This window comes from Neovison vison, chromosome 3 (genome assembly GCF_020171115.1).
Source record: "Neovison vison isolate M4711 chromosome 3, ASM_NN_V1, whole genome shotgun sequence".
Lineage (NCBI taxonomy): Eukaryota > Metazoa > Chordata > Mammalia > Carnivora > Mustelidae > Neogale > Neogale vison.
Window position 1 is genome coordinate 50,776,597 of NC_058093.1, and position 14,420 is coordinate 50,791,016.

General features: G+C 45.7%; 1 protein-coding gene across 4 annotated transcripts in view; it reads left to right on the forward strand.

The window, feature by feature from the left end:
• Positions 1 to 1,385: 1,385 nt before the first annotated feature.
• Positions 1,386 to 14,420, forward strand: part of FMNL2 (formin like 2) — a 324,964-nt gene continuing 311,929 nt past the window's right edge. For all 4 annotated transcript variants that reach the window (XM_044242069.1, XM_044242072.1, XM_044242070.1 and 1 more), the window contains exon 1: positions 1,386 to 1,909. In XM_044242069.1, coding sequence (XP_044098004.1) covers positions 1,793 to 1,909 — 117 coding nt within the window. In that variant the 5' untranslated portion in view covers positions 1,386 to 1,792. The remainder of the gene's footprint in view (positions 1,910 to 14,420) is intronic.

Consider the following 14,420-nt stretch of genomic DNA (forward strand, 5'->3'; position numbering starts at 1 on the left):
GTCTGTGTGTGTATTTGCTTCAAAGGCTTTTGGTAAAACTCACTTGTCAATTCAACAAATAGTTATTGAACATCTTGGGGCTTATAAAGCTAAAAGAAATGTGGCTCTTGATGTTTAGTCTTGTTGAGTTACCTTCTCCAGAAGCAGTTGCTTTTTAACAAGATGGTAACAACCCTGGTTTCATATCAGAATAACCTGGGGAGCTTGTTAAAAATACACCAGCCCATGCTCCAGCTCTTGGCTCAGGGAAATTCTGATAATAGGCAGGGCCCAAGGTGTGTGGAGTTTTAACAACAAGCTCCCCAAGTGAATTTGATACACAAAGCACGATTAAAGAAATTCTCTAAGCTAAGGAAGGATGACTTATGAGTTCAGTCACTAGTCAACCGGTGGACGCCCTTGAAACCTACAACTTGAGCCCGTGGCTAAATTTGTTTATAAGGTTGTTTCTATTTCCACTCTTTTAAAATGGGTAGTAATAGTTTGGAAAGCATCTCAGAGAGAAGATTGGGCCCAGGCTTCTTTGTAAGATACCTGGGACTGTTATGGAGGAGTAAGGTAGCCTTCAGCCAAATATCACCTCCAAAACCTTCCCAAATACCCTGTCCTTCTTTCTATTTCACACGAAATATGTTTATTTGTGTACATTTTCTCCTTCACTAGATTGTGAAGTATTCCAGAGCAGAAGCAATCTTCTTTTTCTTGCATTAAGGCACCTGGTAACCCATACGTCATAGCTATCGACAGGTGTTTATTTTGAATAGAATCCTCATTCAGCTCCTGGAGTCCGACCATATATACATATACTCACCGTGGATACTTATAAAAATCCATTAAAGTATATATTTGTTTATAAAACATTTCAATCACACAAAAGAGTACGTTACATAAGGAAGAAAGAACAGTAAAACAAGCACCCATGGACCCATTTCCCAGTTCATGAAATAGGACGTTGCCAGTACTTTTCAGGGGACCTGTTAAACTAGAGCCTTTTGAATGGTAACCAGCTTCTGAAACTTAAATCAGAATGCTTGCATTCAGTCACCGATTGATTGGATCATTTACTTGTCAAGTGTGCCGAATTAAGTGTCAGAACCGACGTAGACGAGGTAGTGATTTCTACTGTTGGACTTCCGGAGTTCTAAAGGGTCACAGACCATCGCCTCTAAAGCGCACAGATTGCCTCTGAAGCTTGACCCAGGCTCTGTCCCGCGGAGAGGGCGTGGTTTCAGCGAGCGGACACTTTGGACAGAAACTACGCGTCCCGGCAGTCCACGGGGCGAGTGGGCGGAGCCGGGCCGGGGGCGGGGGCGGGGGCCGGGCGAGGGGGGCATTGTGTCGGGAGCGCCGAGCTGCATTTGTCTGCTAGAGGTGCTCGCCGAACGAGCGTTGTGCTCGCCAGCCGCGGGGCTGGAAGTGTCAGCGGCGGCTGCGGCCCGGCGGAACACCGAGTTCGAGGAACCACGCGCCCGCTGGCCGCGATCGCAGGCAGGGGGCGGCGTGCCAGTGGAGCAACATGCAGAGAGGCGCTCGGCGCCCTGACGACCCCTCCCAAGGAAAAGAGGCCGGAACGGCTCTGGGGCGGCCGAGAGCATGAGGGAGGCCGGGGGGCGGCTCGGCGAGGAGCGCTGCTAGGGAGCGGTGCGCGCTGCACACTCGCCAGGGCGCAGCGGAGGGCGGGGAGCCGGGCAGGTCGCGCCAGCGGGCGGGAGCCGGCCGCCTGGAGCTGTTCTGATTTCCGACGCGAACGCGAGGGGCCCGGAGTAGCCCCCAGCCCCGGCGTGCAGCCAACATGGGCAACGCGGGGAGCATGGATTCGCAGCAGACCGATTTCAGGGCGCACAACGTGCCTTTGAAGCTGCCGATGCCCGAGCCAGGTGAACTGGAGGAGCGGTTTGCCATCGTGCTGGTGAGTGCGCGGCGGGGCCCCGGGGCTCCGGGCGGGGAGACGCAGCTGACCCGCGCCCCCTCCTCTTCTCCCCGCGCCGGGAGCGAGCCTCCTGTCCCAAGGGGGGAGGCGCCCACCTTCCCCTTTGTGGCTTCCCCAGCCTCACTTTTCTCCGTTCGCCTCTAGCCCCCGCGCTCCGCCCTCTCGGGGTCCCGGGATGGGGTTGGGGGCTTGGGCCGGGCTGCCTGGCCGGCCCTGAGCCCATTGTCTGGCGGGAGAAGCACCTCGCAGCGCGTGTGCCCGGGAGGTGCGGCGTGGGCGTGAAGGAAAGGTGGCGCGGGCCGGGGAGAAGGGGGCGGCGAGCCGCTAAGGCTTTTTGTGTAAAAATACAATAAACCCCAAACCCGCAAATCCCGAGTCCCTGCGGACCAGCTGCCTCGCGGGGTCCGGGGCAGATGGGTGCATGTGGCCGGCAGCCGGAGGCGAGCGAAGGCGAACTTGGAGGCGGACCTAGCGGCTTGGCTGAGGGGAGCTCGCCCGAAAGGGAAAGATAAGCAGACCCGGGGTTGTGCGGCGCCCCGGTCCCTAAGCTGGGAGGGGGGCATCTGAAACCCAGGCGCGAGAGAAGCTTTGCCTCAGCTCGTTCCTTTCGGTCTTAAATCTTAAACCACAAGAATGTGCGGTTTTGCGGGGACGTGTTTCGAACTGTTCTGACATCAAGGGCGACCCCTTCCCTCCTCCAGCACGCACAACCAAGTTCCCGGCTCCTTCCGAAATCTGCGATGAGCTTTTTAGCTTCCCAAATCCAAGACACCGAAGACTCCTTTCTCTCCTTTCCTGCTGGGACTAAGTTTCTGAACCCCTCCCAGCTAGAGCTTGACAGTGTTGTGAGCTCAAGAGGGTGTGGCGGCCTCCCCCTCGACCCAGCGAGAGTCTGTCTGTACTGCGGCTGGTCCCCAGACTTCCGATTTTTAGTGACCTAGCCTCCTTCAAGGGATGTTGGGAGGGAAACTGGCAAGAGCCTATGCGTTCCTCTTCCTTACCCTTGTCCATCCACCTTTTCCTAGCTAGTTACTTCTAAACTCTAGGAGGCTAGGTAACGAGAGAAACTTGTGCTCAAGGCAGCCAGTTTTCTATCTGCTGCAGGTTTTTGGTATGTAACCTCCCAACTTTGAGTCTGAAGACTGGGACATTTAAAACTGCCTTTCTCCAGGCCTTTCTAAAGGGATAGTTTGAGAGGGGGCCCCGTGTTCTTGATGGCAGGTTAACTTCGTGCTCTTTGGAAGAACAGAGGCCACCAGCTTTTTTCAAGGCCCCGGAAAGTCTGGTGTAGCAGTGGGGAGATAGAGGAGGCTGCCTGTCTTGCTTTGCATTTTCTCTGATCTCCCACAGCTGCTCCCCACTGTTGTGCAAGATGGGACACACTGAAAGGAAAGGCATAGGCTTAATTACTTCTCAAGGCAGCTTGGGTGCGTACTTGACCTGTCTTCCCAGAGACAAACGTTTTTATTCAAAATCCTCTTTCTTCCAGACACATGGTTCTTACCTCCTAGATCTGGATTTTCTGTCTTTTCATCCTGTGATGTTGTGTTTGTGTGTGTACTTGAAATGGAAGGGCCAGTGACACAGGAAAACCTGATAACAATAATGCAATTGAGTTCTGCTAGATTGGGATAGCGTGTTTTGCATGAGCTTTTAGTTACTCTGCTGATTAATAACACATGATCTGAATTAATCTTTAGAAAAATGTTTCATCATTACCATGGTGGATTTGTGTTATTATGAAGTCTAGCAGTCACAAATTTAGTATGTAGACATTTATGATTCTACATCACAAGCTCGTTGGGGCAGTGGTTGGTTGTTGTGGTTTCTTCTGCTCTACTGTGTGTCATACACAATTACTGGATGTGTCCTTTTCTTAATTGTTTATAATATTCTAAGCCTCTCAAAATAAACAAAAAACAAGAACAAAAAAATATCAGGCTGACCTTTTTTGAATAGAGAAAAAGCTTTTGGGAAAATCTCAGCTTGGGGTCCCTCTTGTTAGTGATGCATTTGGACATTGATGTGGTGTTTAATGTAGCGCTCCCTAGTCAGCTCCAGCTGCTTTTTGGAAACCTACAAGAGGAGTTGAAAGAAGTCCTCTTTCTGGGCTTAGAAGTGAAGGTGATTTCTCTTAAGGTCAGTTTTGTTTTTGTTTTTTTTCCGGAGTTGCACACATGATGGTCTCAACCATGCTTTTCTTCATGAATTGCTTAAGAAATCAATTCAAACCGTTTAAATCTGGAGATCAAGCTAGAAGGACAAATTTTAGGTGGCAAGTTTTAAAGTATATATGTAGAGAAATTCTTTACCCTGGGGCAAAGGGAATCATGTTGGCATTATTGATGCTAGCTTTATTTTCATCTATAATAAGGATCATCTATATTTTTTGGGAGGAAAACCAGATAGTAGAACTGTGCAGGAAAGTGTACAGGCACCTCATTGTGAGTATGGCTTACATCAATAATTAATGAGACATTTCAGGCGTGGAAAAGCATTCCATCCTCAAGCTCTAGAATACTTAAAGCATTGGGGAAGAGTAAATAAAAATTATAATGACAGAAGTCCATCTATTTCTGGAAACTCTTGAGACCAGACCTACTCAGTGACTATCCCCCTACCCCTTCATCAGTCTAAATGAGTTAAATGGTATAAATCTAAAAAATTAATTTGTATGAATGGAAAGGAGAGAGTAAAAGATTGCAGAATTAAGATCAGTGGAAGGATAAACTGTAAAAAGTAATGATTTTTTTTAATAGGAAAACTTTTTTTAAAGATTTTATTTATTGGGACACCTGGGTGGCTCAGTTGGTTGGGCAGCTGCCTTCGGCTCAGGTCATGATCCCAGCGTCCTGGGATCGAGTCCCACATCAGGCTCCTTGCTCGGCAGGGAGCCCGCTTCTTCCTCTGACTCTGCCTGCCACTCTGTCTGCCTGTGCTTGCATTCTCTCTCTCTGACAAATAAATAAAATCTTTAAACAAAAAAAAAAAAAACAGCTAAAAAAAAAAAGATTTTATTTATTTACTTGACAGAGAGATCATAAGTAGTCAGAGAGGCAGGCAGAGAGGGAGGAGGAAGCAGGCTCCCCGCTGAGCAGACATCCTGATGAGGGGCTCCATCCCAGGACCCTGAGACCATGACTGGAGCCGAAGGCAGAGGCTTTAACCCACTGAGCCACCCAGGTGCCCCAGGAAAATGTTTTTTTAAAATAGATTTAAATTACTGAACTTCTGCAATTAAAGACTAGTACAGATTGGTTCTAAATCTTAGGAGATTAATTTTCCCAAGGAGAGTCTCCTTCTTCTTAAACTTGTCTTCTGTATTGCTATAGTAGTTATAAAACACATGTATGGGAAAATACTACTGACTCCTTGTATACATTTAGCTATTTGCATCCTTGTAGCTACCTTTCAAGCTGTAAGGTGATACACCTTTGTGCACATGTGTGTGATATTTTTGTTACGCTGTTTGATGAAAGTCTTTCATAAATTATAAATTTACTCATCTAGTTTTATTCCTTTAGGATGAATACATGTCACATATTTCTAGTAACATTGGCATGAGTTTATTTTTGGAAGTCCTACACTTTTTTTTTTTTAAAGATTTTACTTATTTGTCAGAGAGAAAGAGCATGCGTGCACACATGCACAAACACGGGGAACCGCAGGCAGAGAGAGAAGCAGGCTTGCCACTGAGCCAGGATCCCGATATGTGACTTGATCCCAGGACCCTGGGATCATGACCTGAGCCAAAGGCAGCTACTTAACCGACTTAGCCACCCAGGAGTCCCTGGGGTCCTACACATTTATAATAAAATATCCCAATGGCTCTCTGTTGCATTAAACATTACCTGAACATTGTCAATACACATACACATGTGCACACACTCTTGTGTCCTTTATTTTCAAAGATGATGCTATGAAGTTTATTTTGGGGTGGAGTGAACCGATGACAGTGTCTGTCCGAGAATACCTCTTTCTATGTTGGACCTGCCATGCTGTTCACTAATTTTTGGCTTGAAGTCATAGTCTGCAACTAAAATGTAAGTCCCCCAGTGCCTTTGTCAAGGATTCTTTCTTTGAATGTCGGAGGAAAGGATACTTTTAAGCCCTCTATCTTAGCTGGTGTATCTCTGTGTGATCTCAGATATCAGGCTGCTCTGCAAACAGAATCAAGACCAATTAGAAAGTGATGGTGTAGGGCAGTATTATCATATGTTTGATACTGGGAACTACATTGGTGTGTGATTAATTGGAGTCAATTTCTTTCCAGCCCCCCCCCCCCCGCCCCTTCTTGCCCTGAGGGTGAATGTAATCATTCTGCTTTAGGAAGAAGTGAAAGATTTTGAGTCCCTGCTATGAGCATACCCTATGCTTACATATTCATGTAATCCTCACATGAATTCTAGGAGATAAAATGAGCTAAGTTGCCTAAACTCCTACAATTATTGAATAACTGATCTAGGATTTTTAACCCAGATTTGGATCTCTGAATCCCCCTTCTGCCCCCTCACCCTATGTTTTATTATACTTCTGGGGCCCTTGAACTAGGAAGGAAAAAAAAAATGCTTAGAGCTAGCAGGAAAATCATCTAAAAAAAAAAAAAAACAACCTCTAAATCTGATAAGTGCCAGTTTCAGACTGTATAAAATTGGCAAAACTGTCTTACAAGTGACTTATGTGAGGTGCCTGTGACGTTTCACATTCAAAGTCAAACATTAGGGCGTTTTCACTAGACTGTTCCATTTTTCAGCCATGGTATTAATGATGGGGTCCAAGTATGCACTTCGGTTTTTTCTATCAAGGTAGCCTTGACCCACCTTGGTTGGGAATTTAGGATTTCCAAAATCAGAGGAAAGAAAGAAACAATCTGTCAGTGCAATGCATGTACCCCAAATGTAATTACTTGTGAAAGGACAAGGAAAGTCAAGTTTGAACATTTATTTCCCTCTGCAAGGTGGTGTTCCCTTTTAACCACTTCCAAGGAGAACTCTTGCCATGAAGTCTGCTGAGCAGATGGATGGCTGAGAGAGCGCTTCAGTTGTCGTCAGCTGCTCGCTGACTTTTCTCACATCCTTTCTCTTGTTCGGGAAAGGTGGTAGAGAAGGGGAGGAAATGGGGTGTTGTGACTTTGAGCCATTACAGTCTCATCCTAGGTACTAAACTTCTGAGTTGCTTTATTTCACCAACCTTCGGATTATATGCTTATTATTGGGGTGCATTCCGCCCCCCCATAATGCCAGTACCTTTGGATATCTAGTATAGAAGCTGATCAAAGGCTGTTATCTAAATATAAGTGTTTGGCTACTGTGAGAGACTGGCAGAAACACAAACAGATGGGTTTTGGGAAGGAAAGGTATGCACGCTCTCACATCCTTAGGTGATACAAATTACTTTTGCTTGTGTCCTCTCCCTTAGCAAATAGCGTTGGCCTGGGAGGCAGGAAACCTAGTTTCTAGAATCCTATCTCCTGCACCAGGTTGAGCAAGTGAAACTTTTTCCTCTGGTGCTTGATTTTTCTTCCCCAGTAAACTGAAATACAACTTGACACAACTGTTAAAGATAGTAAAGAGATTTTTTTTTTTAAGATCCTAGCGCTTGAGAGTGTAAGATTTCCAGAACATACCGCCCTGTGATCCATTAGCTGACTTTGCATTTTGAAGAACTTTGTGCAGGAACTTGTGTAGGTGTATTCTGTGTGGTCTAGAGAATACAATTTTCCAGGGTCAGTGACAAAAAGTCACATAAGCTTTAGGAAAAGTATTTTAACATTTAGCATCGTCAGTGAGGTGAGGAGTGTGCTCTCCGTTAGAGCTGATCACACAGAAGTCGGACGAGGAATATTGGCGACTGGAGGTTCTTTGCAAACCCAAGACTTGGCTGGGGCTTTACTGGCCTGCATGGTGCCCTCCTTGAGGTGAGCCTGCCACGTGCAGGTCTGGACCTAGAATCTGAGCACCTGAGTGGGGAAGGATTCCTCTGTAGTTTTCTCCTGGGCTCAAGAAGAAAATAAGTGTAGGCTTCTGTTTTGCTGGAGATTTATTTGACTTTATAAAAACTGTTGCTTGAAGGCCTTGGTCTTAAAGAAGTGTGCTCTTTTTTATCCCCCCTGCTTCGGGCTTGGGGTAAACGGGCAAAGTGCGGTGGGCTTCTATGTTTAAGCAAGTGATAGGTGCCATGTAAATGGCTGACAGAAGAAGCACTGATTCTGGGTGGACTTCTCTACTTTGCAAGAGGGTGCTGGAAGCTGGAAGTCTCTTATGGACAAAGCAGTGAATCCTTAGACAAGAACAGATTGAATTGCTTAGGAGGGAGGGTGAGTTACAAGCTGGCTCTTCTCTCAAATAGGGCCATGCCTCGGGGGGCTCGGTCAGGTAAGCCTCTGCCTTCAGCGCAGGTCATGATCCCAGAATCCTGGGATCGAGTCCCGCATCGGGCTCCCTGCTAGGCAGGGAGTTGGCATCTCTTTCTCCCTTCTGCTTGTGCTCTTCATCTATCAAATAAATAAATAAATAAATAAAATCTTGGAAGGAAAAAAAAAAAATAAAGTGGTGCATGTTTCCTTCCTTCCCCCAAACCCCAGGACTGTGTCCCCTGGGTTTGGGGTCATGGTTTCTGTAGAAGGGCTTCATACACCTTGTTAGCTCTCACCTGCTTGAATCCTGTGGGCAGCAGTAACCCCTCTCACCTCTTTCCTCCTGTCTGCTCACGCTGCCGGTGATCTTCCTCTCCCCAGTTGCTCTGTCCCCTTCTCCAGAAGCCTCTCTTTCAGTGTAACACTAAGGAGTATGCAGTTTCCGTTGGCTGTGACTTGGCAGCAGTGTCGAGGGAGGAGGGGAGGCCCGAGAGCTGTGATTGAGCTAGTCCGCAGATGATGGACCAGAAGGGCTGCGAGTCCCTACCTGAGGTAGAACGGTATTTGTTGTGGACAGTAGAAGTTATGCGCTGCTTGTGGTCTTAAAAGAACATGCAACAAAGATCCTGACCAGTAGCTACATAGATATCCACCTTGCCACAGACTTTTTTGGTTCTAGGACACACCAGAGGTGTTCCTCCAGTCAGATTTCTGGTGTTCTTGGGCAGCTGGTAACGGACTTCAGTGACTGAATTCACACAGAACCTTAGTCCATGTTTTTCTTTGAAGAGTTGCTGTTAGCCCCTCTATCCCTTGCCCCAGAAGCTGACATGCTGAGGCCTTTAAATCCTGCTCTCTGTCTCCAGAGGTAATCTCTCTTGACTGAGTTCTGTGTGGTAAGATAGCCCTCGTGCCTGGCCTATACTAAAAACTCGCTGGCCTTGGGAAAGGTGTCGGATCGTTTACATTTTTGGCTCTGTGCCTGGTGTGTTGGGCCCTGAGATTTGACTGGTACCTGCAGGGCCTGCCTTGAAGAGAGGGATTTGCTCATGAACCTGACTTCTTCCCCTTGTTTTTCTTTTTCTTTTCCCATGGGAGTTTGGCTGAACACTTCATTTCAGGCAGGATGGTAAAGGGATTGACAAACTGAAACAATCGTCCTCAAACTTGGTACCATCGGCCTCACCTGGGAGCCTCAAAAAAATATAGACACTTGGGTTGGTGAATACGGTAGAGTAGGAAAAGAATTGTGTAAAAGGTACCAAAAATTGTGGGGAAATTAGTCAAAGTGGAGAAGAGGTGAAAAACCAAACTCTTGGGTACCTGGGTGGCTCAGTGGGTTAAGCCGCTGCCTTCGGCTCAGGTCATATTCTCAGGGTCCTGGGATTGAGTCCCGCATAGGGCTCTCTGTTCAGCAGGGAGCCTGCTTCTCTGCCTGCCTCTCTGCCTACTTGTGATCTCTGTCAAATAAATAAATAAAATCTTTAAAAACAAAACAAAACAAAAAAAACCAAACTCTTAAAGGTGTCTGCTACAATCAAAAGCACCAAGATGAGAAGTATGGAAAAATGGATCAAAGCCTGTTGAAGGTTAGACTTATTAACTAAGAAATGATCATTGTATAATCATAATGAAAATCTGCAGAGAAGGTTCTACAGCTCCAGAGTGAACAGTGACCCCAAGGTGTACTTCTGGAGTAGAAAAATCAATAAATCAATTGTATTTTTGCTTAGGCCTCTATTCTCAAGCCTAATTGTTTGTTGGTTCAATGCAGGCCTTTTGCTTTGATCTCTGGTTTTACCACTTACAAAGACTTGATGAGCTTGGCTTCCCGGAGTGAAATTCAAATACACTTGTGAAATGTAAACAACGTTCATTTATTAAGAATCCTATAATCAGGGCAAATTGGCATGCTTATATAAGCAATTAGCTTTGAGAATAGAAAGATAAATAGGATGGTAGGTCAAGAATGAGCCGATTGTTCTCAATGCAAGAGTCTAGTTATTCCTTTAGCAAGCAGTTATAAGCAAATAGACGTTCCTCTTATTCATAATCTTTAGCATTTGTGGTTTGGGATTTGAGGACAGCATATGTGGTTTCTTGAATTGAGAGGATAGGAGCAATTAATGTCTCATTTTCGTCTAGAAATAAGAATAAATCTTGCAAGGAAATGTAGGTAGTCGAGTTTATGACCGGATAAAACTTTGTAGTATTGTAGTAACTGGGAACAGGACAAGAGAAGGTTTGGATTTATATAGGAAGAGTAAAGAATATTAATGGAGTTTTAATTTTATTTTGGTGGGATAGGTAAAGATGATGACTGCTTCATAGTGGGAGAAAGATTGAAAATAAGCTCATCTACCTTTAGGAATTTATTATTATTATTTTTAAATGTTGAGGGAAGTAGTAGGAAAACTAATAGAAGTTGGTAGAACACCATTTTGTTTCATGACAGCATTGCTCAGTGAGGTCTGGACTGCCCTGTGTCATCTTCAGGAAAGCTGGGGAGACCCCATGCAAAGGTGGTGAATCAGGTGAGGAGTTCTGTGGGTTAGTTTCCCTTCTGGCCCCTTCAGTCCCCAGGATGGTCGGCCTTCATGGTTTTTCTGAGGAAACGCTCTCTTAGTGATAGTGTGCTGTGTTGACTAATTGGGATTCGTTACCCATGGGGACTTCTGCCTGGTGAACCTGGGAGGCCAATTCAGTCCAAATGCTTTGGGACCAGGATGTTACACACTCGGAATTGGGAGTCCCCAGGCCTTATCACAAAATCATCATTCCCTTGCTGACTAATCAGGCCATCCCTTTGCAAACCGGGAGGGAATGTTTCAGGCTGTGTGGCCTTCTGGGTCTGTGGAAGCTTTCAGCTCGCCAGGGTGCAGCCTCTCCAAAGGTCCTTCACACTCAGAGTTTTGAATCTCATAATCGCTGGCTTTTTGGAAAGCATTTGTTTGGTTTAGAAATCTCCGGATCATCTGTGAATTTACCAGTTCCCAGTCCTCATTGAATGGAGTCCTTCACTAACATTAGACAGCAATATTTTTGTTATTTCACCAGTAATTATCAGAAATGCCAGTGGTTTCCTCCAAATTTTCTGTGGGTAATGGAGAAATGGAAAAACATCTTTTGGTTGTTCTTGAGGATGGTAGCTCCTAACCGTCCTTCAGAAAATCTTTCTGTTGAAGAATAATAGACAAACACAAATGAGTCCAGAGCATTAAGTGTACAGACTGATGGATTTTCTCAACCTGAACACACTGTTGGAATCCCTGGATCAGGAATCGGAGTCTCTTGCCCTGTTTTTCCTTCATACATGGTTCATCTTGGCTCCTTGCCACCCTGGCCACAGTCACTCACCTGAATGAACTTTCCAAGTGGTCAGACTTAACGTGGAAGAAAGTAGACCACAGGATCGTGCCTTGTGGTCTTACTTTAAGTGACTCTAACCAGAAGGTTTCCACTGTTTCCTTTGAGAGATTTCCTCCGTCCAAGGAGGCCTGACCATTAGGAAATCTTGATATTGTGGTATCTTCTGGTTGCTTTTAGATACTTCCTCATTGATAACCCTAATGGGATCGTGTGTGTGTATGTGTGTGTGGTCTGTTTTTCATAATACTGAGGAGACGACATTTTGATTTGTATTCCTAGAGTAAAGCATGAATGGGGAGCGTTTGCAATTTGGGCTTCGCTACTCGGAATTTTGCCCTTGCAGGTACAAATTATGTTAATGCACTCACAAGCCTGAGTTCTGGCCTTTAGCTTTTGCCATCTATCTTGATGATTCTTTTGAGGTATTAAAAGGGATAAGAGGATGGATTTCATCCTTTGGCTCCATTTTCCCATCAGAACCCTATCCTGTTACTCCAGACATCAGTCCAACTTGAGAGGCTCTTTGGCTCTGTTTGTGGTTAGGGGCTCCCCTCCATGTTCTCCTGCCTTCTGTCTCCCTCCCAGCCTTCTCATCGAAGCCATCCACAGTCTGGCCAGACCCCTCTCCTCTTGTGGTTCCTTGCTTGATCCCTGTCCTCAGAACTTTCCCTCCATTACACCTTGGCTTGCAGTGACTCTTCTGCATGTCAGGGACTCCCTTGGCTCCTCATTTACTGCGATCCTACCCAGCCTTCGAGGCTCTTCTGAAATCCTGCCTCTTCTCTGTGTCCCTGCAGGCCAGTATTAGCTGGGGGGAGGTGGGAAAAACAACTCTCCTCTTTTTGATCTTTTTATTGTAGGAATAGTATGAATTATTTCTCTTACTCATCAGGCCCTTGATTAAATACCACGTTGTATGAGGTGTGACTATAAAATAAAGGGATGCTTTTATGTGGCGCTTTGCAGCCACTCATTACACTCTCTGCCATCGTTTATGTCTGTTTTATTGGCCGGTTCACATCATGCGCTCCTGGAAGACCAGGACCATGTCTTACAGGCCCTGGTGCTTTTCCTTCTCTAGCACAGCGTTTGGCCCTGGGGAAGAGTGTCAGCAGTTACTGACTTGATTAGAGAAGGACAGGGCACCATAGGATGCGGGCTGAAATAGGACAGGAACTGAGTAGCTGACCACACTGGCCTGACTGTTAATTGCGTATAACTTGCCAGTTGTGTTGAAAGGACACTTTGTAACAGATTCTTACTCATCCTGGTATTCCCGGTGTCACTTGCGTATAGTAGGTGCCCGGGATTACTGGGAGTTCAGAGAGAGTAAGTTGGTATCGTGCCTCACTTGGCTCCTTCGGGAAAATTGGTGAATTAGGAGAAGAGGGCAGTGAAATGGCCAAGAAAATCAGTGGTTTTTCACTGTCAGTAAGCCAGATCAGTGTGTCATGATGTACTGTCATCAAGTTAGTAGCCCTGTCGTGTAGGGCTTTCTTCCAGTAGGATGTCCCTTAAGAAATTGTATTTGGAATCAGGCAAGTTTAAGGGAGCAACATTCCGAATATGGGCATCTTGGTGCTTTGCTATTTGCAAAGTGCTTTCAAATGAACTTTTGTGATTCTAAGTGTTTTTTTTTTTTTTTTTTAAAGATTTTATTTATTTGATGAGAGAGACCGTGAGAGAGGGAGTACAAGCAGTGGGAGGGGAGAAGCAGGCTCTCCACAGAGCAGGGAGCCAATGTGGGGCTCTATCCCAGGACCCTGGGATCATGACCTGAGCTGAAGGCAAATGCTTAACGACTGAGCCACACAGGCACCACTCACAGAGGTGTTTCTTGGCAGTGGCTTTGTGCGGTCACCACCCTGCTGCTCCTTAAAATCAGATGACTTCTAACAGTGGTCACTGCAGTATTGTCACTGTTCCAGACCCGTGGGACCTAACAGTTTGAGAACGGACTATTTGATTAGCATGAACAGATAGATCCCTTGTAAGTAAAGACCCTCTGAAGCCTGTACTTGCAATGGCCGATTTGATCTGCTTGAAGCTAGATCTGGATCAGGCAAGGAACGGAGAGGTGTGTTTTTCATTTTTGTCTTGTGTTTTTGTTTCTTTTTTTTTTTTTTTTTTAAAGATTTTATTTATTTATTTGAGAGAGAGAGACAGTGAGAGAGCATGAGCGAGGAGAAGGTCAGAGAGCGAAGCAGACTCCCCATGGAGCTGGGAGCCTGATGTGGGACTCGATCCCGGGACTCCAGGATCACGCCCTGAGCCGGAGGCAGTCGTCCAACCAACTGCGCCACCCAGGCGTCCCTGTGTTTTTGTTTCTGTTGTCATTGTTTTTTGCTTGCTCCTAGCTTGTTGCTTGGATTTTTTCTTCTTGATCTTATTTATCTTTTAATTTTAAGGACATCTAGAGGTTTTTTTGATTCTGAAGTTAAAAATACAAGAAAAGAAAAAAAAATATAGAAAAGTCGTATAGAGCTAAAATTATCCCTGAAATTTCTAATTTGCCATGAAGGTACAGCACGTATAGTGCCGGGTGTACAACTGTAGGAAAAAATTCCTATACATGTTCAAGCTGGAGAATCTCTGAGCATGACTGAGGAAGAAGCTGCAGAAGAAAAGCTTCAGTGCAGATGCCTGGGCATTCAGGCCATTCTGCCTTTAACTCTCGAACCTCTGGCCGTGACTGAAGGATTGGGGGGAGGATTCCTTCCACATCTTCCTTTCCTGTGGGTTTGCTCCATTCATATCACAGGGAGC